The sequence below is a fragment of the Equus przewalskii genome, chromosome 1 (assembly GCF_037783145.1).
Source record: "Equus przewalskii isolate Varuska chromosome 1, EquPr2, whole genome shotgun sequence".
Taxonomy (NCBI): Eukaryota; Metazoa; Chordata; class Mammalia; order Perissodactyla; family Equidae; genus Equus; species Equus przewalskii.
Window position 1 is genome coordinate 146,223,560 of NC_091831.1, and position 24,257 is coordinate 146,247,816.

Genomic DNA, 24,257 nt, shown 5'->3' on the forward strand with positions numbered 1-24,257 from the left:
CTTCTTGATTCAGCTTTGGGAGGTTGTAAGAGTCTAAGAATTTATCCGTTTCTTCTAGGTTGTCCAAGTTTTTGGCATACAATTTTTCATAGTATTCCCTTATAATTTTTTACATTTCTGTGGCATCCATTGTAATTTCTCCTCTTTCATTTCCAATTTTATTTATTTGAGCTTTCTCTCTCTTTTTCTTAGTGAGTCTGGCTAAGAGTTTGTCAATTTGTTTGTCTTCTTAACATCCAGCTCTTTGTTTCATTGATTTTTTCTACTTTCTTGTTTCAATTTCATCTATTTCTGCTCTGATTTTTATTATTTTCCTCCTTCTGCTGACTTTGGGCATTGTTTGTGGTTCCTTTTCTAATTGTGTTAGGTGAAGTCTGAGAGTGCTTGTTTGACATTTTTCTTGTTACAATGAGTCTGTAAGGCGATGAATTTCCCTCATACAACAACTTTTGCTGCATCCCATATAGTTGGTATGGTATATTTTCATTTTCATTTGTCTCCAGATATTTTTGATTTCTTCTTTAATTTCTTCAGTGATCCACTGGTTGTTCAGTAGTGTGTTATTTAGTCTCCACATCTTTGTCCCTTTCTCACCTTTTTTCTTGTAGTTGATTTCTAGTTTCATAGCAGTATGGTCGGAAAAGATGCTCAATATGATTTCAGTCTTAAATTTATTCAGGCCTTGTTTCCCAACCTATGGTCTATCCTTGAGAATGTTCCATGTGCACTTGAGAAGAATATGTATGCTGCTGGTTTGGGATGGAGTGTTGTATACATATCTGGTCTAGTTTTTCATTTAATTCCACTGTTTCCTTGTTGACTTTCTGTCTGGATGATCTATCCATTGATGTAAGTATAGTGCTGAGGACTCCTATTGTTATTGTGTTGTTGTTAATATCTCCTTTTAGGTTTGTTAATAGTTGCTTTATGTACTTTGGTGCTTCTGTGTTTGGTGCATAGATACTTATAAGTGTTATGTCTTCTCAGTGAAGTGTCCCTTTTGTCCTTATATACTGCTCCTCTCTGTCTCTCTTTAACTCTTTTATCTTAAAGTCTACTTTTTCTAATATATGTATTGCAACACCTTCTTTCTTTTGTTTGCCATTAACTTCGAGTATCATCTTCCATCCCTTCACTCCGAGCATGTGTTTGTCATTGGAGCTGAGATGTTTTTCTGGAGGTAGCATATTGTTGGGTCTTGTTTGCTAATCCTTCCTGCCACTCTATGTCTTTTGATTGGAGAATTCAAACCATTTACATCTACAGTGATTATTGATATATGAAGGCTTAATGCTGCAATTTTGTTGCTTGTTTTCCAGTTCTTCTGCATTTCCTTTCTCATCCTGTGTACTTCAGAATACCAATTCAGTTAAGTAGTTTTCTGTGCTGGTTTGCTTAGTTTTCTCCTTGTGTATTACTTGTGTGTCTCTTCTACTTATTTGTTCAGTGATTACTATGTGGTTTGTATGAAAAATATCACTAATGAGATAGTCCAGTTTCTGATAACTTCTTATTTCCTTAGGATAAGCCAATTTCATCCCTTTCCTCTTCCCCTGCTAAGTTGTTTTGTTACATCTTTTCCCATCTTGTGTTGTGAGTTTGTGTTTAAAATGACAAGATTTTATTTATTTTTGGTGTTTTCCTCCCCTATATCTTTAATGTTATACTTGAGTGTTTGCTAATGTATTCTGATGGATAGCTACACTTAGCTGATTTTGTCTACCTGTTTATCTCCTTACTCAGGGCTTTGTAACTGCTTTCTTCTTTTTTTCAGGCAAAAGGGCCTCCGTGAGGGTTTTTTGTAGCAGGAGTCTTGAACTTCCTTAGCTTTTGTTTTCTGGGAAAGTTTTTATTTCTCCATCATATCTGATGATATTTTTGCTGTATAGAGTATTCTTGGCTGAAAGTTTTTGTCTTTAAGAACTTTGAATATATCATTCCACTTTTGTAGCCTGTAGAGGTTTCTGCTGAGAAATCCGTTGAAAGCCTGATAGAGGTACCCTTGTATGTTATTTTCTTCTGTCTTTCTGCCCTTGGTATTTTCTCTTTGTCGCTGACTTTTGCCAGCTTCACTACTATATGCTTTGCAGTAGGTCTTTTTACATTGATATAGTTAGGCGATCTATTGGCTTCTTTCACTTGCGTTTACATCTTCTTCCCCAGGTTTGGGAAGTTCTCTGCTATTATTTCTTTGAACAAGCTTTCTGCTCCATTCTCCTTCTCTTCTACCTCTGGAATACCTATATTGAGTTGGATATTTCTCAGAAAACTTCTTAATTTCTTTTTAGCCTTAGTTCTCTCTCCTTCTTCATCTGAAGCATTTCTCTATTTCTCTCCTCAGTATTGCTGATTCATTCCTCCCTTATTCTATTGTTCAGGAAATCTATATTCTTTTTTATCTCATCCACTGTGTTTTTCATCTCCAGTATTTTTGATTGGTTCTCTGTAGTTTCAGTGTCTTTTGTGAAGTAATTTCTGAATTCATTGAACTGTCTATCTGCATTGTCTTGTAACTTGTTGAGTTTGTTTTGTGATAGCTATTTTGAATTCCCTGCCATTTAGATTATAGATTTCTGTGCCTTTCGGATTGCTTTCTGGGTACTTGTCATTTTCCTTCTGGTTTGAAGATTTAATATATTTTTCCTTATTGCTAGATGGCGTGGATTTGAGCTTCTGCATAGTGGTAGTAATTGATTGCCTCTTCCGCCTGCCACCACTGGGTGTGGGTCAAGAGCTGCATATTCTGAACCCACCACAATCTGCAGCTCAGATCTCATTCACTGCCTTTCTGTGACTGCTGAGCTGGGGAGATCAGTGGGGGATGGGGCACTTTCTTTCTCCTGCAATATCTCAGGGGCTTCTCGCTCTGCCCTTGCTATCTGCTGTCCTGAGGTGTTAGCATGATGAAGACACCCCCATGATAGCTAGTCATCTCTGTATGGGGCTTTTCCCTGGGCTGTGAGGGACCTCAGAGAGCAATCGTGTTCCTGCAGAGGGCCACTGCCTCCCGCATTTCCTCTCGGAGCTGTGCACAGTCCCTGGGTTACTGCCCTTTGGGAGGAAGAGAAGATTTCTTTTACCTCGTTCCACTTCCTCGGGGATGTGGGGGCTCCAACACCTCCAGTTTCAGATGTATGGCCGCATGAGTCTCTCAGACATCTTTTCTGTTGTGTGACTGTCCCTTGTTGGAGTATGACTGTCCTTTCCATTGTATCTTAGAGGGGAGAGTTTAACGGGAGAGCTCACTCCATCATGATGGTGACATCAGAATTTCCCAAGTAAGTCTTATTATAATTTTAGAAACAGCACATGAAAAGCAACCAAAAAATACCTACCATCTCGTATCATTTTATAAAGTAAAATACATTTTAATTCCAAGAAAGTAGGATCTTAGAATAAAGAGCAGTCCTTCAAAGTGCATATATGTAGCTCTGTGAAAGAGCTCACCATATTCCTTTCTTTTTTGATCTTTCTGTGGACTGGTGAAAAACGTTTCTGTTAATTTGGGGGAACCTTTTCCATAAGCTACCTTCAAGTATTTAAAGCTCGGCAGTCTACGTTGCCATGACAAAGCACTCTTTTATGGAGTGTCCTTAGGTTTACCATCTTTAGGTGGTTGCAGAGCTCTTCTTGGTGCTTATACAGCTTCCTCAGGAACTTTCGAGTCATCAGAAGGACGGGTTATTGTATGACTACTGAAAAATTATGTTTATAATCTTAAAAAAATAATAGCCATAAAAGTGAGTGTGAAGAGAATGGAACACTTGGTGGGAGATAGAATCTTTCTGGAATACCTGTATGTGTGTTGAAATTTTTAAAGAAAAGCCAGGGAATGGCTAATAAGCACAACTCAGCTGAGTAGTTACCTCCAGGGCAGGTAAGAAGATGGGATTCTGTTGATCGTACAGGGAGTTTCAGCAGTATTGATATTCTCTGAGGTTGGATGGTGGTTTCATCGGTGTTTGTTTTGTTGTTATGCTTTGTAAATTACGTATACTTTGTGTATATTCTTTTGTATAATAAAATACTTCATAAAAGAAAAATGAAATCATAAAAAAAAACTTGTAAGAGAGGCTGGCCCCGTGGCCGAGTGGTTAAGTTCGCGCGCTTCCCTGCAGGTGGCCCAGTGTTTCGTTGGGTCGAATCCTGGGTGCGGACATGGCACTGCTCGTCAAACCATGCTGAGGCAGCGTCCCACATGTCACAACTAGAGGGATCCACAACGAAGAATATACAACTATGTACTGCGGGGCTTTGGGGAGAAAAAGGAAAAAAAAAAAATCTTAAAAAGAAAAAAAAAGCTTGTAAGAGATAAGAAGGGGTATATGTTGCTCCAGAGAAGGAGAAGAAAAAAGGAGTAATGACGGCCGACCCAAGATCTGATATGAGAAAAAAGGGCCAAGAAAAACCTTTAGTGGCAGAATGACCCAAATAACTGTTGAGAACAAGAAAATAAGAAGGATAAAATTTTTAACTGTTTGTTCTGCTGTGGATAATGTGACCCTTCTTAGCAATTTCTAGCTTTTCAATAATTTACCCCCTAAAAAACCTACAGTAAGATGAATAGTATCTGAGGATCTAATGTATAACATGGTGACTTATTGATAACACCATGTTGTATAATTGAAATTTGCTGAGAGTAGAACTTGAATGTTCTCACATACGAACAAGGTAAATATTAAAAAAAAAAAACATACTGCAGTACTATCTTTAAAAAATACCTACAGTAAACCTATGTATTTTCTCCTCAAAATAAATAAATAAGAACACCCACTGTAAATCATTATTTTTTAACAAAGAGAAATATTTTCTTTATGTTGTTAAATGAGAAAAATGTTACAAAACAGTATATTCATATAAGCATCTCCTCTAATCAGAAAAAGATGAAGTTTTCAAATGAAGTGTACAGAGTTGTAAAAGAAAAAGTTCTCATGCCTCTAATTGTTAAATGCAAAGTATATAAAATTATGCATTCAACTTTTTATGTTTGTTTTAAAACATATTGTGTATATAATATTTAACCATAATTTATATTAACTGTTTACCTATTGGGAAGTTTATTTGGATTTCAGTGTGTTTACAATGGTAAATAGTGTTACAGTAAATATCTTTATGTGTTAATCATTTTTTCATGTGTAGGATAGGTTCTCAGAGATGGAATTATGGGATTAAAAAATACTGACCTTTCACAGTATAAAAAGACAACCCACAGACTGGATGAAAAATCTTTGGAAAACAAATATTTGATAAAGGACTGTTCCCCAAAATATACAAAGAACTCTTAAAACTCAACAATCAGAAAATGAACAACCCAATTAAAAAATGGGCAAAAGATCTGAAATGGAATCTTCACCAAGAAGATATACAAATGGCCAATATGCATGTGAAAAGATGCTCAACATCATATGTCATTAGGGAATTGCAAAGTAAAACAAGATGATACCATTACACATGTATTAGAATTGTCGTAATACTAAACATTGACAACACCAAATGCTGGTGAGGATGTGGAGCAACAGGAACTCTTATTGATTGATGATAGGATTGCAAAATGGTACAGCCACTTTGGAAGATGATTTGACAATTTCTTACAGAACAAAACATACTGTGACCATACAATTTAGCAGTTGCACTCCTTGGTATTTAGTCAACTGAAAACTTATGTTTGCACAAAAAACTGTGCAAGAATGTTTATAGCAGTTTTATTCGTGTTTTCCAAAACCTGGAAGCAACCAAGATGTCCTTCAATAGATGACTAGATAAAGAAACTTTGGTATACCCATACAGTGGCTTATTATTCAGTGATAAAAAGAAATGTGCTACCAAACTATGAAAAGACATGGTGAGACCTTAAATGCTTATTGCTAAGTTAAAGAAGCCATTGTGAAAGGCTACACTCTGTATGACTCTAGCTATATGACATTCTGGAAAGGGCAACAGTATGGAGACAATAAAAAGATCAGGGGCTGAAGGATGGTGGTGGGAGGGATCAAGAGATGAATAGGTATAGCACAAGGGATTTTTAGGGCAGCAAAACTAATCTGTATGATACTGTGCTAGTGTATGCATGTCAGACATTCATCAAAACCCAAAAATGTACAGCACATTTTTGAGTGAACCCTAATGTAAATTATAGACCTTAATTAATAATAATGTGTAACATTGATTTCTCAATTGTAACCAATGTACCACAATAATGCAAAATGTTAATAATAGGAGAAACTGTATGGTGGTGAGAAGGTGTGTATGGGAACTTGGTATTTTCTTTTATCAGGTATGAGGGCCTTCTTGCGGACTTCTTGAAGGGGGGTCTTGTGGCTACGAAGTCCCTTAGCGTTTGTTTGTCTGGGAAAGATTTAATTTCTCCCTCCTATCTGTAGGATATTTTTGCTGGATAGATTATTCTTGGCTGAAGATTTTTATCTTTTAAAGTTTTGAATATGTCATTCCATTCTCTCCTAGCTTGTCAGGTTTCTGCAGAGAAATCTGCTGAAAGTCTGATAGGGGTTCCTTTGTAGGTTATTTGCCTTGCTGCCCTGAGTATTCTTTCTTTGTCATTCATTTTTGCCAGTGTTACTATTATATGTCTTGCAGTAGGTCTTTTTACATTGACAAATTTAGGAAATCTGAAAGCTTCCTCCACACACATTTCCCTCTCATTCCCTAGATTTGGGAAGTTCTCTGCTATTATTTCTTTGAGCATGCTTTTGGCTCCGTTCTCTTTCTCTTTACCTTCTGTGATGTCTGTAATTCTTCTGTTGCATTTCCTCATTGAGTTGGATATTTCTCGGAGACTTCATTCATTTCTTTTTAGTCTTAGTCCTCTCTCGTCCTCTGTCTGGAGCAGTTCAACATGTCTATGTTTGATTATTCTGATTTGCTCCTCTGTGGTATCCACACGAGCATTCAGGGAATCCATATTTTGTTTTCTCTCTTCCATTGTGTCTTTCCTTTCTAGTATTTCTGATTGATTCTTCTTTATAGTTTCAATCTCTTTTGTGAAGTAGCTCCTGAACTCATTGAATTGTTTCTCTATATTCTCTTTTACCTCATTGAGTTTTTTGGCGGTAGCTATTCTGAATTCATTGTCATTTAGTTTACTTATGTCTGAGTCCTCAGGACAGAATTCTGGGTATTTGTTTTCTCTCTGGTCTGGAGTTTTGATGAACTGCTTGATGCTTGAAGTTCCAGTTATACCCATTGTGATATTATTCGGTTGCAGTTACAGCCTATCGCCACTGGATGGGAGATCGAGAGCCTCGTATTCTGAGCCCTTTGCCTTCTGCTGAGACGATGCAGCACAGCGCTGGTTGGGGGTGTGCCTTCTCTTGTGTGCGGTCCCCGGTTTCCCGATCAGCTCTTGCTATCTGGTCCCCTGGGGTCTTGGCTTGCTTAGGTCACCCCTGCATGAAAGTTTTCACCCTGTTAGAGGGCTTCCCTCTAGGCTGCAAGGGCCCTAGGGAGTCCTGGGTGATCCTGCGGCCGTGCGACCTGTCCCCGACTCCTTCCCTCATGGAGCCTCCTGCGGCAGTGATCCCAGTCCTTAGGGGAGAGAGCAAAGTTCCCTCTTACCCCATTTCATCTCCTCCGAGGGGGGCTCCAGCCTTTCTGCCCTCTGTTGTTTAGCTGCCATGACTCTCCAAGGATTCCTGTGCTATTAGGATATTTTCTGTGGAATATGGTTACTCCTTTTTGTTGTACGTTGGAGGGGAGAGAGTCCCCGGCAAGCTCACTCTACCATGATGCTGACATCACTCCCGGAACTTGGTATTTTCTACTCAGTTTTTCTATGAAGCTAAAACTGCTTTAGAAAAATAAAGACATGACTTTTTTAAAATGATCTTTTAAAAGTTCCTAGTACATTTTGCAAAATTGCTTTAGGGAAGAATTATCCCAAATGTATCGCAAGCTGCAGTGCCTAAGAACTGCAGAAACCTTTTAACAAACTTTTTAACTGAAACCTTTCAACTGAACGTGACTTTAAAAAAGTTTTTCCCATTGCTATTGGAATGTATTTTCCGGATTGTGTTTTCTCTTGCTTTGTTTTGTTTTTTAAGATTGGCCCTGAGCTAACATCTGTTGCCAATGTTTTTTTTTCTTTTTCTCCCCAAAGCCCCTTGGTTCATAGTTGTATATTATAGTTGTAGGTCCTTCTGGTTCTTCCATGTTGGATGCTACCTCACCATGGCTCAGTAAGCGGTGCTAGGTTTGTGCCCAGGATCCAAACTGGTGAAACCCTGGGCTCCCAAAGTGGAGCATGTGAAGTTAACAACCTGGCCGTGGGACTGGCCCCCGGATTGTTCTTAACGTTTGCTTTTGCTTATTTTGGAATGGTGAATATGGAAAACCCTTATATTGCCACTTAACTTTGCTATCTTCCTAGATAATCAGAACAAGATCTTTGGCTGTTTATTTTGTCATTATTCATGCTGACAGGACCAAGGTCTTTGATTTGATGAGTCATTTAAATTCTGACAAGCCAAGATCAGAATAGATATCATAACTTGCATCAAGTAGAACCAAAATAGTGGCTGAGTTCATCTACCTAGGATTGTCTTGTATCTTGGCAGCTGATACCAAAATCCAGATCCACTTGTAACCTTGGGAGTGATATGGCACTTTTATTGAACAAATTCCAGAGCCAATTAGAATAAATCTGGAGAATAAAACAGAGCCCACTAACAATCTTCTTTTTCTCTGTCCCTTTCTGTGGACATCTCTATCTTCATTCACTAAATTGCAATGATATGTTTATATGTTCTTCATCCCCACTGGACTATAAACTCTTGAGGATAAGGCCCAGGTCTCATGTACCTCCTATGTCATAGTTCCTGGGACATAGAGGCTGTCGACAAACGTTTGTTGAAATAAAGTGTTAGGATCAAAAGGGCTAAATTATGGGGAGTGCTGACAACTAAGATTCAACTATAAAAATATCAGAGTCTATTTTAAATTCAGCTTGCTTTATACATTCTGTAATCCTACATGATGAGAATTTATAGTCATGTATTGTCTTTGAAGCACAATAGTGTTAACAAAATTTATTTACCTGGGCAATATACTAAAACTCACCTTTATTATTTTATTTAATTAATTTATTTATTTATTTATTTTTGAGTAAGATTAGCCCTGAGCTAACATCTGCTGCCAATCCTCCTCTTTTTGCTGAGGAAGACTGGCCCTGAGCTAACATCCATGCCCATCTTCCTCTACTTCACATGTGGGACGCCTACCACAACATGGCTTGCCAAGCAGTGTCATGTGTGCACCCGGGATCCGAACCAGTGAACCCCAGGCCGCCAAAGCGGAACGTGTGCACTTAACCGCTGTGCCACCAGGCCAACCCCAAAACCTACCTTTTAAAAAATTCAAAAATACAGAAGAATAAAACTAAAATTATAGTTGCCTTTCTGCCCCATTCTGCTTTCTTTGTTAAAGTAAATAAACAATTTAGTGTATATCTTTACAGATTTTTATTTGTATAATTACAAACATGCACACACATACATATATGCTTAGGAAAGGGTGTTCATGTATGCGTATTTGTATAAATGGGATCTTAGAATATATCATTTTGCAACTTGTTTTTAACTTAAACAGTATTTCATGGGGATAATTCTATGTTGATATATATAACAGCTCTTGCCTTATTTAATTGCTGCATGTATTCCTTTGTGTAAATATATCATAGTATATTTAACCCTTCCTCTTTTTCTAGACAATTACATTGTTTCCAGTTTTTCACTGATCAACAAATATTGGAACATACACATATACCTTTGTTTTATACACATACACCTTTTTTTTTTTTATATAAATGAGTATATACGTATCTCGTCAAGAATACCTGAGGCCAGGTTCTTAGAGGTATATTTCTGGATTGAAGGGTATGTGCATTTCAAATTTTGATAGATTTTTGCCAGATGTTTTTCTTGAATTGCTGTACCAACTTACATTCCCATTAAAAGGATATGAGAATGTTCTTTCTCCATACCTGTCACCAAACTTTATTTAATCAGTTTTTTTACTTTTTGCCAATCTGTTAGGCAAATAATTTCATTATTTTAATTTGAATTTCTATTATTACTTGTATTATGAACATCTTTTTGTATTTTAACTGTATGTTTTATTTCTTCTGTTTATTGCCTGTCTCTATCCTTTACTCATTTTTCTATTGCATTTTTCTTACTGCTGTTACCTACTTCAAAATATTTTCTCTTAGTATGCATGTCTTTTTTAAATTTATATTTTTACATCAGATTTATTGAGATAAAATTTATATACACTAAAATCTATGCCTTCAAGTGTACCATTTCCTGAGTTTCACACACATATGTAGTTCATTAATAATCAAATTATAAAATATTTACATCACCTCCAAAGTTCTCTAGTCCCCCTTTGCAGTCAATCCTTTTTCCTTCTTACCCCTATCTTCAGGCAGTCGCTCATCTGTTTTCTGACCCTGTAGTTTTGCACTTTCACACTGTCATATAAATGAAATCATATAGTATGTAGTGTTTCCTGTCTATCTTTTTTCATTTAGCATAAGGCCGTTGACATCATTCGTGTATCAGCAGTTTGTTCTTTTTTTATTGCTGAGTAGTACACCACTGTATGATTGTGCCACAATTTATCCTTTACCAGTTGATGAACATTTGGGTTATTTCTGGCTTTTAAATAAAGTTATTATAAACATTCAAATAAAAGTCTTTGTGTGAGTGTATGTTTTCATTTCTCTTGGGTAACCTAGGAATAAGATTGTTGGATCATAAGTTAAGTGTATGTTTGACTTTAGAAGATCTGTTTTCTGTCTTTTTAACTTGATTTATGCTATCATTTGTCTTACTGACATTTTAAATTTGTATGTTGTTAAATTTATCCAATTTGTTTTAAAGCTTTGGATTTTATGCCTTGCTTCCATGGCATTCCCTATTCTAAAATTATGCTTATACTTTCTTTTAGTACAGCTACATTTTTAGTAATTATGGATGAGTCCAGCGTTCTTCAGTATACTGTATATATGAAGAAAGAAAAATTAATTTGTATATTCTAATTTCTTTTGGTACTTTTGTTCTAGTGGTTATCTCTACTTTTAGTAATAATTTTTATAGTGCCTTTAGTTCCTTTTCTTCCCCTTAACTTTTTATTATCTAGTCTGTCAGTTTTAATGCTATCTTTGACTGTCTTCTATTACTTATATAACAGTCAATGATCTTATGTTACTTTCTTTTTCTCTTTTCTTATTTTTCAGTTGTAGTCTTCCTGACTGTCAGACCATATATTGTTCACATTCTTCTATCCATGTCCTCACCCTTGGTTTGTTCCTAACTCTACAATTAAATATATAATGTGTTCACCATCTGTCCTTTTTCTGAAGTTTGCCTAGTCATCTTTTGGTCGGCTGAAACTCATCCTCTAGATGTCCATAAACTACAGTTTATGGGTCAAATCTGTCTCACCACCTATTTTTTTATGGCCTGCAAGCTAAGCGTGTTTTTTATATTTTTAGATGGTTCAGGAAAAAGACAAGAAAAATCTTTTATGATACATGGAAATTATATGAAACTAAAATTTCAGTGACCATAAATAAAGTTTTGTTAGAACATAGCCATGCTCATTCATTTATTTATTGTTTATGGCTGCTTCTGTACTACAATAGTAGATTTGAGTAATTCAATAGAGATTGTATGACTTACGAAGCCTAAAATATTTACTGTCCCTTATACAGAAAGTTTACTGATCTTTGCTCAAGTAAATTCCTCAGGAAGGGCACATGTATACAGTGTTCCCTAAGTTCTGACATGTTCAAAATTGCATTTTTATAGCTTGGCTGGAGATAATATCCTTAGTTTACATTTTCTTTCTTTAAAAATGCTGCTCTACTGTTGTCTTTTCTATATGTTGTTATTGAGAAGTCTGATTTTCTTGCTGTTAACATTATTTTATCTTTTTGCCTGAAGGCTCTCAGGACTTTTATCTTTTTTTATTTTTAAACTTTCACTCAGCTTTAATTACAATTATGCATTTTAAATTCAAACAGGTGACCAAAGGTAAAATATTCATTTAGAAAAATTTGATTACCAGGCTGGTTAACTGAAAAAAAACTTTTTATTGAAAATGCTTAGTATCACATGTATTCCTGTACTTACAAAGTAGAAATAGATCTAGGAAGTAACCTACTGGTTAACAGTGTGACTCTCTTGGACAGTGACTCTCTTGGACAGTGTTATATGATTGAATAGAAAGGGCTTGAATCTTATGGATCCGTTAATCTAGATTTGATGTTGGCTCAAAATTTATTTTAAAAATTAAAAAATCAATATAATCCATCTTGATTTGTATGTTTACTTTTCATGTCTGTAAAATGAAGAACTTTTCCTGATCACCAGTTTTTCATAGGACAAGTAAATTTCATGACACTAGCCCTAGAAAAGGAAAAACATTTGAGATTTATAAGACTATCAACTTCAGAAGAACTTATTTAAATACTATTGTCCTTATAATGGTCTGTCTCAGAAGCCAGATCCGTATAAGTTTTTTCAACAGAAATTCAGTTTTGGGATAGGATCATCCTGGTGTAAGGACTTTTATCTTTAAAGTCTAACAGTTTTAGTAGGTTATACTTTGGAGTTGATCATACTGGGTGAGTGTTTTCTCACTCATGGACACTTTCAATGTGCAGATTCAGGTCTTCTTTTATTTCCAGGAAGTTTTCTTAGATTACAGTTTTAAATATTAGCTCTTTTCTATTGTTTTGAATTTCTTCTTCAGTAATTCCAGTTATACTTACCTTGGCTCTCTTATGCCTGTCTTCTGTTTCAACTACTTTTTCTCTGATTCTGTATTTCTTTACTTCATTTCATTTTAATTCTCTTCATTGTTTTCCTGATTTGTTTCAATGCTATTAATTTTTCATTTGTCTTACCTCAGATACTTTATAATTTAGAATTCTTTTCTGATATGATTTTCTCACTTTCTTCTCTTTTTTGTCCTGAGTTTAATCAATTCTCATTTATTATTGTTTTTTTGTCCATTTCTATTCTTAGTTTTAGTATTTCTGATTAAAGGTGTTTTAATCTGATTAAGGGTTTTCATATCCCCAAATGCTTGTTTGAGGTGATGTAATCCAGTTTTAAAGCATTGTGCTACAGTTTTCTCCAGCGTCGTGATTGGGTTTTGGCTCTTATTTGCTTTTTCTTTTGGTAATAGTTTTGTATGGATATTGCTTTTTTCTATTTTTTATTTCATGGACAGGGTTCAGAACTGCTGTCTTCTGTCAGTTCTGCCCTTTTACATGTAATTTCTTATGTAGATGATGGTGGTGGTAGTGGTGAGATGAGGGGAGGGTTTGGCATGTCTTGTTTCCCTAAGATCCTTAATTTTCCCTTCTTCTTTTCATTTCATTTACTGCCGTATCTTTAAGGGGTTGCTGGCTTTTTTTAATGTATCTGATTTTCCTCCAGAAGTAATGCTTCTCTCAGGTTGCCACTTCTGGTCCTGCTCACTTTCAGTCTCTTTCCCTGTGAATCACTAAGTTGCAACTTGTGTTTGGTATTTGTCCCTTAGCACTGGGCTTTCTCTTTTGGGGTGTGGTTTTGCCTGTGCTTCATCTAAGTCCTCTGTACCCCTCTGCTGTCTTTCATAGAGTCTCTTAAGCTCCCCTTTCTTGTCTACAGGCTTGAAGTGATAGGCAGCGGCAGCTCTTATGGAACAAGTGTTTTGAGGATCGTGATGTTTGGTTTTTGTCAGCTAGTAATGCTGCAAACATGGATTATGTATGGTTTTATTTCTGTCCTTGTTAATTGTATATTTTGGAGGGGGAAGTTTTGGGATAGATTCAAAATCAGGCCATTGTCATCATCCTCTATCTGGATTAGTATATTTTAGATAATTTTTTTACAAGAACCCTCAAAGGAGAAATGTTGTGACTAAGTTTTAGTTGCTGTTGGACATCAATATAGATGAAAATACTTTATATATTTCTTAAGTATTATATAATGTCATGATAATGACAAAAGCGTCTATTCAGAAAATCTCATTACTCAAGCATTCTGGGTGTTGTATAGATTATTTCTTGCATACTTCACAATCTGTTCTGTTTCCATTCCATTAGTACAACATTTTTAAAACTATTATTTAAAAAATTAGAGTCTATTTCAAAAATTTATCAATTTTTAAGGTCCATTTTTGTTTTGATTAAGTATTCAGGATTTATTTTGGTTAACTAATCAAAATGGTTTTTGATATATTTAGTTTCTGTGACATTAAAGGCAATTAAGTTTGAAGTATTGGAGAGCATTTATTATTTGAATCATCTTTCTCATTTTTCCTTGCTTTGTTAATACGTTTTGAAATCAAGACAAACTCATTTTTCATTTATCAGATGCATACTTCTACTGGAGGAGGATTTTGTGACTGTGGAGACACAGAGGCATGGAAAACTGGCCCTTTCTGTGTAAGTCATGAACCTGGAAGAGCAAGTACTGCAAAAGAGGTAAGAATATTACTTTTAAAAAATTGCTAACTATTTAAGCTTGATGAAATTAGATAGAAATAAATGTTATGTGTATGAGTTGAACTGAATTCCATTGATAATACCAATTTTTATGTTCTATTCTAATATTTAAATGGAGGGAGTTTTATTTGACTCCAGAGAAGTTAAGGATTTGATAATTATATTCTTTACTTCTCTAAAGAAGAAATGAATTCACAATGAAAAGATGAACTGAGAATATTTTTTTGTTAAGCAGTCAATATGATAAGTAACAGGAAACAATATATAAGCCTGAAAGAGTAAATGGAAGTAATTATTAACAGATAGAAGCAGAATGTAGTGAATTAGAAAACAGTAGCATTGACACATAAATTCGTTAATTGCTTTTCTTAAAGAAAAACAGTTAACAAATTATCCATTGTGTCTATCCTAATAAGGAAAAAAATTTGAGCCATGAGCAAGCCCAGATACAGACAGTTAGAAAGGAGAATGGAGAAATAACCATAGAACCAGATGTAAAAGGATTATAAAAGACTCTTTATGTGATTCTGTGCAAATACACTTAAAAATGGATTATTTTATCATACAGTATAAAGTGCCACAATTTATCCAAAAACAGGTAAAACTCAAATAGTCAATAACCATTGAAGAGATTCAGAAAATTGTCACAAGAAACTACTTCCTAAAAAGTGCCACGCTCAGATAGTTTCACAGAGAAATCCTTTTGAAAACTTCAAGAATAAGTAGTTTTTGTACTCTAAACTGTTTCAGATAACCCTGTAACAGTGAACACCCTTAGGGCCCAGATTTTGATCTCTTAAGTACCATTCCCCACTAAAATAAATCAAGGCTTGTTGTAAAAATATCTGATTCCAGGTCTGAGTCAGGGAATATATAAGTTAAGCTTGTGAGGATAGATTTGTGTCAAAAGAACCTAGGACCCAGCTTGAAAAGGCTCCCATTGACCTGAGTTGGGCAATTGGAACATCAAAAAAATAATAACCAATGCAATTGATTGAATTGTACTGAATTATAAAAATCTATGAGTTCCTAATGAAACTTATGTGAAAGCTAAAAAGTGTAAAACTTGTTTGTTGCCATGACAGTGGTTATTTTATCAATGCCTTACTCTAAAAATTCATAGTTAAGGGAATGAACTAAGCATTTATTATGCCTTTTCACTAGGAGTTGTATTTTATGGTAAACAAGTATCCCCAGTTCATGAAGTAAAGCTCTTCTTTCTAGAGGAGTGCTAGCTAATAGGGAAGGGATAATAGAATTAGAAAAATCAACATTTTGCAAACCATAAGGAAATAACTTGATTTAGACAAGGATCAATAATGGATGCTAAAACCTCTGCTTTGGGTTGATGGGGAAGAGTATTCACATGGTTCTAAATTGTCATCTAATAGATTACTTGCTAATCATAAGGGAAAAAATGAAACTTTACAATGGAGGTATCATATTCTCATCACCTGAAACCAGTCGTCAGTATTAGCACCATTACTAATAGTGAGGTGATATGGCATAGTGAACTTCCTCTTATGATGTAAAATAAAGTACAGTTTAACATCTGAAAATCAGTTAATGTAATACACTATATAAATAGAATAAAAACCAAAACCAGAGGATCAACTCAACAGATGCTGCAAAAGCATTTGACTAAATCCAACACGCTTTCATGATAAAAACTCTTAAACTTATAAAAGAAGAGAACTCCCTCAGCCTGATAGAGGGCATCTATGAAAAACTCACAGCTATAATTATATTGGATACTTTTCCCCTAAGATCAGGAGCAAGCAAAGATCCTGCTCTTGCCACATCTATTCAGTATTTTACTGGAGGGTCTAACCAGGGCAATTAGGCAAGAAAAAGATATAAAAGGCATCCAGATTGGAAAGGAAAAAGTAAAACTGGCTTTGTTTGCAGATGACATGATTTTGTGTATAGAAAATCCTAAGGAATCCCCCTAAAAATTATAGAACTAATAGACAAGTTCAGCAAGATTACAATACACAAGATAATTATACAAAAATTACAGTCATGCATCACTTAACGACAAGGATATGTTCTGAGAACTGTGTTCTGAGAAATGCCTCATTAGGCAATTTTGTAGTTGTGCAAACATCATAGAATCTACTTAGACAAACCTAGATGTATAGCCTACTACACGCCTGGGCTGTATGGTGCTTAACCTTATGGGGCCCCCATAGTATATGCAGTCCAGTGTTGACTGAAATGTTGTTATGCAGCATATGACTGAACTTCTATTTCTCTACATTAGCAATGAACGATTCAAAGATGAAATTAAGGAAAAACATTCCATTTATCATAGTATCAAAGAGAATAAAACATTTAGGAATACACTTAACAAAAGGACAAAATTTATGTTGTGAAAACTATAAAACACTATTGAAAGAAATTAAAGAAGACCTAAATAAAGGGAAAAACATCCTATATTTCTGGATCAGAAGACTTACTCTTGTCCGTTTTGTGTTTTTGTCCAATACCACCAGGCAGTTAACTCAATTCTCCTGTAATCAGGTGTCCCACAAATTTAACTCAGTTCTAACACTCACAACTGGAGATAACATCAGCTTTCACAGGTTAAAGGCTGAGTCCCACAAGACTGCCCTGCTTCAGATGCCAGTCAGAAATCCAGGTTGTTGTCCGTGCTTCTGACCAACTGGCTTTAAATCACAGGTTCCCACAAGCCCCTCCTCAGGTTTGATTCATTTGCTACAGTGGCTTATAGAACTCAGGAGACCAGTTTGCTTATTAGATTACCTGTTTATTATAAAAGGATACAACTCAGGAATGGTCACATGGAAGAGACGCATAGGGCAGGGTATGCAGGAAGGGGCTGTGGATCTTCCATGCTGTCTCCCAGCACGCCACTCTCCTAAATGTCCAGGTGTTTGCCAACCCAGAAACTCTCTGAACCTTGTTCTTTTATTGAGGCTTCATCATACAAGCATACTTGATTAAACCATTGGCCATGGGTGATTGATTCAATCTCTAGCCCCTCTCCCTTCCCCAGAGGTCAGGGGGGTGGGACTGAAAGTTCCAACCCTCTAATCACATGGTTGGTTCCCCTGGCAACCAACCCATCCTTTGGTGCTTTCCAAAAGTCACCTCATTAATATAGCAAAGGACACTTTTGCTCTCTTAGGAAATTTCAACAGCTTTGTACCAGAAACGGGGGTGAAGACCAAATAGGTTTCTTATTATAAATCACAGTCACAGGCCATACTCCCCAAATTGATTTACAGATTCAACACAATTCATATCAGAATTCCAGCCGGCATTTTTTTTTAAGTAATAGACAAGCTGACTCTAAAACTCATATGGAATTGTAAGGGAACCAGAATAGCCCAAATAACCTTGAAAGAAGAACAAAGTTAAGAGAACTCACACTTCCCTATTTCAAAACTTACTACAAAGCAGCAGTAATCAAGATAGTGTGGTACTGGCATAATGATAAACATATACATTTATGGAATAGATTTGAGAGCCCAGAAGTAAACTCACAGATCTGCAGTCAACTGTTTTTCAACAGGAGAACCAAGACCATTCACTAGGGAAAGAAGAGTCTTTACCAAATGGTACTTGGACAACATGATATTTAAATACAAAAGAATGAATCTGGACTTCTAACTCATACCATACACAAAAATTAACTCAATATGGATCAAAGACCTAAATGTAAGAGCTAAAACTATACAACTCTTAGAAGAAAACGTAGGGATAAATCTTTTTTTTTTTTTTTAAGATTGGCACCTGAGCTAACAACTATTGCCAATCTTTTTTTTCCGGCTTTTGCTCCCCAAATCCCCCCAGTACACAGTTGTATATATTTTTAGTTGTAGGTCCTTCTAGTTGTGGCATGTGGGACGCCACCTCAGCGTGGCCTGACGAGTGGTGCCATGTCCATGCTCAGGATCTGAACCAGCGAAACCCTGGGCTGCTGAAGCGGAGTGCGTGAACTTAACCGCTGGGCCATGGGGCCACCCCTGGGATAAATCTTCATTACCTGGATTTGGCAATGGATTCATAGATATGATATCAAAAGCATGAGTAATAGAAGAAAAAATAGATAAATTGAACTTAGTCAAAGTTAAAAATTTTTGTGTTCCAAAGGACATTATCAAGAAAGTGAGGGACTGGCCCTGTGGCTGAGTGGTTAAGTTCGAGGGCTCCGCTTCAGCACCCCAGGGTTTTGCCGGTTCGGATCCTGGGCACGGACATGGCACCACTCATCAAGCCATGCTGAGATGGCATCCCACATGCCACAACTAGAAGGGCTCAGTTAAAAATAGACAACTATGTACCAGGGGTCTTTGGGGAGAAAAAGAAAAAATAAAAAATCTTAAAAAAAAAAAAGTGACAACAACCCACAAAATGGGAGAAATATATTTGCAAATTATATACTTGATAAGGAACTTAGATCTAGAACTTACAAAAAACTCTTAAAACTCAATAATAAAAGGCAACCCAATTTTTAAAATGAGCAAAGGATCTGAGTAGTCATTTCTTCAAAGAATATTTATAAATAGGCAATAAGCACATGAAAAGATGCTCAACATTAGTTATTAGGGAATTGCAAACCAAAACCATCATGAGGTACTTTTTCACATCTAATAGTGGCTGTAATCAAAAAGACAGATAACAAGTGTTAGTGAGGATATGACAAAATTCGAATCTTCATATACTGCTGGTGGAAATGTAGAATGGTGCAGCCACTTTGGAAACTAGCCTGGCAGTTCTTCACGTGGTTAAATGTAGAGTTACCGTATGCCCCAGCAGTTCCACTCCTAAATATGTACACAAAATAATTGAAAACAAGTGTTCAAACAAGTAGTTGTACCTGAAAGTTTATAGCAGCATTGTTCATAATAGTATTACTATCGTTATAAAAATAGTATTATTACAGGGTAATAGAATAGTATTATTCTTCATAATGAAAAGTAGAAACAACCCAAATTTCCTTCAATTGATAAATGGATAAACAAAATGTGGTATATCCATACAGTAGAATATTATTTATCTATAAAAGGGAGTGAAGTGCTGAAACATTCTTCAACTTGGAGGAACCCTGAAAACATTATGCTAAGTGAAAGAAGGCAGTTACAAAAGACCACATATTAAATCATTCTGTTTATATGAAATGTCTGGAATAGGCACATCCATAGGGATAAAAGTAGATTAGTGGTTGTTTAGGCCCAGGAGGATGGAGGCATGGGGGGCACACAATCACTAAATGGGTTTTTTGGGGTTTTTTTTTGAGGTGATGAAGATATTCTAAAACCTCTATGGTATTAGTTACACATACCTGTAAATATACTAGAAACCATTGAATAGTACATTTTGAATGAATTGAATGGCACGTGAATTCTATCTCAAGCTGTTAAAAAAATTGAAGTACAGGGGCTGGCCCCAAGCCCTAGTGGTTCAGTCTGGTGCACTCCACTTTGGCTGACCAGCTTCAGTTCCTGGGCATGGACCCACACCACTTGTTGGTGGCCGTGCTGTGGCAGTGACCCTCATACAAAATAGAGGAAGATTGGCAACGGATGTTAGGTCAGGGCGACTCTTCCTCAGCAAAAAAAAAAAAAATTGATGTATATTGCCTCACTTATGAAATATTCTTGCTAAAAATGTTTAACTTGGGGACCAGCCCAGTGGCACAGCAGTTAAGTTCGCACATTCAGCTTCTCAGTGGCCTGGAGTTCGCTGGTTTGGATCCCAGGTGCGGCCATGGCACCACTTGGCAAAAGCCATGCTGTGGTAGGCGTCCCATGTATAAAGTGGAGGAAGGTGGGCATGGATGTTAGCTCAGGGCCAGTCTTCCTCAGCAAAAAGAGGAGGATTTGCAGTAGTTAGCTCAGAGCTAATCTTCCAAAAAAAAAAAAAAAGAAATGTTTAACTTGAACTTATTAAAGCTTTGAGATCTTTTACTTTATAGGAAATGCAGGGGAGAGATGAAGATAAAGAATACTACAGGGAGGATAAGTATTAAATGTAGGACATTTCAGGGGCCAGCCCGGTGGTGCAGCGGTTAAGTTCACACATTCCGCTTTGATGGCCCGGGGTTTGCCGGTTTGGATCCCGGGTGCGGACATGGCACCGCTTATCAAGCCATGCTATGGCAGGCATCCCACATATAAAGTAGAGGAAGATGGACACAGATGTTAGTTCAGGGCCAGTCTTCCTCAAAAAAAAAAAAAGAAAAACAAAAGTAGGACATTTCAAGATAAATCTAGAATGTAGGACTTTTTATAGAAAAACTGTCCTGGTGTCTGTCATGAAGATGAAAAGGCTGGGGTCGGGTTGGGAGATTCATATAGATGTAAACAACTTGAGACATACACAACAAAATATAATAGACATTTGGGGAATAATTAGGAAAATTGAATATGGTCAAGATATTAGGTGATATTTTAAAATTATTGTTAATTTTATTATGTCTAACAATGGTATTATGATTATGTAGGAAAATGTCTATTTGTTTTTTTAGAGATACATATTAAAGTATTGAGGGGTAAAATATGATTATTTTTTACCTTAAAATACTTGAACAACAAAAAAGAAGCATATATGGAAAAATAATGTTATTGAATTTAGGTAAAAGTTGTGTTTATTATACTGATCTTCCTGTTTTTCTTTCTTTAAAAAATTTTAGTAATAAAAAGATCAAAAATAAGAAATAAAATCACTCAATTACTTAAACACCAAACAAATAACAAAAACATGTAAATTGTTCCTGAGCATAGAGGGAAAAAAAGGGAGTTTCCAAATTTGTTATATAAAGCCAACACTATACTGACCTTAGATTTGACAAAATACAGAATTTACAGATCAGGTTTATTAATAGTTGTTATACTGAAATCCTAAATAAAACATTAGCAAGTGGAATCAAGTTTAAAAGAGAAATATAACACAGTCATGCTTACATTCCTGTAACGAACCCTTTTTGAAATTCAACTGTGAAACCATTTGTGCCTGGCACTTTTGGGGAAAGTAGTTCTTTGATAACATTCTCAGTTTCTTCCAGAATTATTGGTTTCAAGTCAAAAGCCATTAATCATGCTTGATGACGAAACGCTAGTATATTTCCATAGTAAATAGAGACAAGATAAGTAAATCCACTGTTGCTATTATTACATAACAGTATTCTGGAAATCAATCAAATAGACAAATAGAATGAAATAAAATGCATGAATATTGGAGAGGAGGGAAAATAATCACGATTGTATAGTGTAAAACTCAAGAAAATTAACTGAAGAAGAATTAGAAACTATAGTAGAGCTTAGGTTGTTGGTTATAGAACTTATGTTAAAAATCATTAGTTTCTCTGTTTAATATATTCAACAAATATTTCTTGAATGCCCTTAGAAGCAATAGCTTTTAGAAAATATAATGGAAGAAAAGATCCCATTCACTATAGCATCAAAAAGGATTAAATGCTGAGGCCTGTCTGGTGGCTCAGCAGTTAAGTTTGTGTGCTCCGCTTTGGCGGCCCGGGGTTCACTGGTTCTGATCCTGGGCACAGACCTTCGCACCACTCATCAAGCCATGCTGTGGCAGGCGTCCCACATATAAAACAGAGAAAGATGGGCACAGATGTTAGCCCAGGACTGATCTTCCTCAGCAGAAAGAGCAATTTGTGGCAGATGTTAGCTCAGGGCTAATCTTCCTCAGAAAAAAGATGAAATACCTAGGAAGAAAACAAGAAATCTGCCAGCTCTATTTTAAGAAAACTTTAAAACTGTACTCTGATGGGCATGAGAAGAAGAAAAATCAGAAGACACACTTCATTGTTGGATTGGAAGATTCAGTATTACAAAGGTAAAATTTTTTCCAAAATTAGTCTATAAATTCAGTATATTTCCAATCAGAGTAACAGCCAAATTCTCATTTGGAACTTGACAAAGTAATCAGAAGTTCTTATGGAAAAATAATTTTTGAGAATTGCCAGGAAAAGCTGAAAAGAAGAGTTATGAGTGTGAGTAGGTCTAACAGATTTAAAATGTATTAAAGAGCTCTCGTAGTCCAAATAATGTGACTCTTGGTACAGGAATAGATAACAGATAATTGAGTAGAAAAGAGACTCTAAACCCAAATGAGTACTAAAGGTAGCATTTCAGATTGATGGGGTATGTAATTGGATACCCATTTAGGGTGGGGGGAAAGCTTGATCAGTGTTAATATCAGATAAATTCCACAAATGCCCAGGATTTCAAACAGTTGTTTTTTGTTTTTGCTGAGGAAGATCTGCCCTGAGCTGCCATCTGTGTCAGTCCTTCTCTATTTTGTATGTGGGTTGCTGCCACAGCATGGCTGATGAGTGATGTAGGCCTGCACCCAGGATCTAAACCTGCAAACCTGGGACACCGAAGCCGAGAGCAGTGAACCCAACCATTATGCCATGGGGCCGGCCTCTTAAACAGTTTTTTTAGAAAAGAAATTAGAAACTTATTAGAAGGAAATGTGGGTGAATTTTAGAAAGTAATCTTGAAGTAGATTGAGCTTTCTAATCTAAAATTTTTTAAAAATTCAGAAGCCAGTCCCAAATAAGCAACCTTAAAGCACACCTAACTGAACTAGAGAAAAAAGAACAAATGAAGCCCAAAGTCAGCAGAAGGAGAGAAATAATAAAAATCAGAGCAGAAATAAATACTATTGAAACGAAAAAAGCAGTAGAAAGGATCAATGAGACAAAGAGCTGGTTTTTTGAGAAGATAAATAAAATTGACAAACCACTAGCCAGACTTACAAAGAAAAAAAGGGAGAAAGCTCAAATAAACAAAATCAGAAATGAAAGAGGAGAAATAAGAACAGACTCTGCAGAAATACAACAGATTATAAGAGAATACTACAAAAAACTATATGCCAACAGAATGGATAACCTAGAGGAAATGGATAAATTCTTGGACTCCTACAATCTCCCAAAGCTCACTCAAGAAGAGGCAGACAATTTGAACAGACCAATCACAAGGAAAGAGACTGAAACAGCAATCAAAAACATCCCAAAGAATAAAACCCCAGGACCAGATGGCTTTCCTGGGGAATTCTACCAAACTTTCAGAGAGGATTTAATACCTATCCTTTTCAAGCTATTCCAAAAAATTAGGGAAGATGGAACACTTCCTAACACATTGTACGAGGCCAACATCACGCTGATACCAAAACCTGACAAGGACACCACGAAAAAAGAGAACTACAGGCCAATATCACTGATGAACATAGATGCAAAAATTCTCAACAAAATTTTGGCAACCAGAATTCAGCAATTCATCAAAAGAATCATACATCATGATCAGGTGGGATTCATACCAGGGACACAGGGATGGTTCAACATCCGCAAATCAATCAACGTGATACACCACGTCAACAAACTGAGGAATAAAAACCACATGATCATCTCAATAGATGCAGAGAAGGCATTTGACAAGATCCAACAGCCATTTATGATAAAAACTCTGAACAAAATGGACATAGAAGGAAACTACCTCAACATAATAAAGGCCATATATGACAAACCCATAGCCAACATCATACTCAATGGGCAAAAACTGAACGCCATCCCCTTGAAAACAGGAACGAGGCAAGGATGCCCTCTATCATCACTCTTATTTAACATAGTACTGGAGGTCCTGGCCGGAGCAATCAAGCAAGAAAAAGGAATAAAAGGAATCCAAATAGGGAGGGAAGAAGTGAAACTCTCACTGTTTGCAGACGAGATGATCTTATATATAGAAAA

General features: G+C 36.1%; 1 protein-coding gene and 1 non-coding gene across 4 annotated transcripts in view; one reads left to right on the plus strand and one right to left on the minus strand.

Moving 5' to 3' along the window:
- Positions 1 to 24,257, plus strand: part of UBR1 (ubiquitin protein ligase E3 component n-recognin 1) — a 166,595-nt gene that overhangs the window by 51,310 nt on the left and 91,028 nt on the right. For all 3 annotated transcript variants that reach the window (XR_011529200.1, XM_070582691.1, XM_070582701.1), the window contains one exon: positions 14,384 to 14,494. Coding sequence is in view for 2 of the 3 variants with exons in the window: in XM_070582691.1 (XP_070438792.1) it covers positions 14,384 to 14,494 (111 nt within the window). In the remaining variant the exon portion in view is untranslated. The remainder of the gene's footprint in view (positions 1 to 14,383; positions 14,495 to 24,257) is intronic.
- On the minus strand, positions 12,510 to 12,577 carry LOC139078479 (small nucleolar RNA SNORD50). Its single transcript, XR_011531446.1, has one exon. It is a non-coding gene; the product is annotated as a small nucleolar RNA SNORD50 (small nucleolar RNA).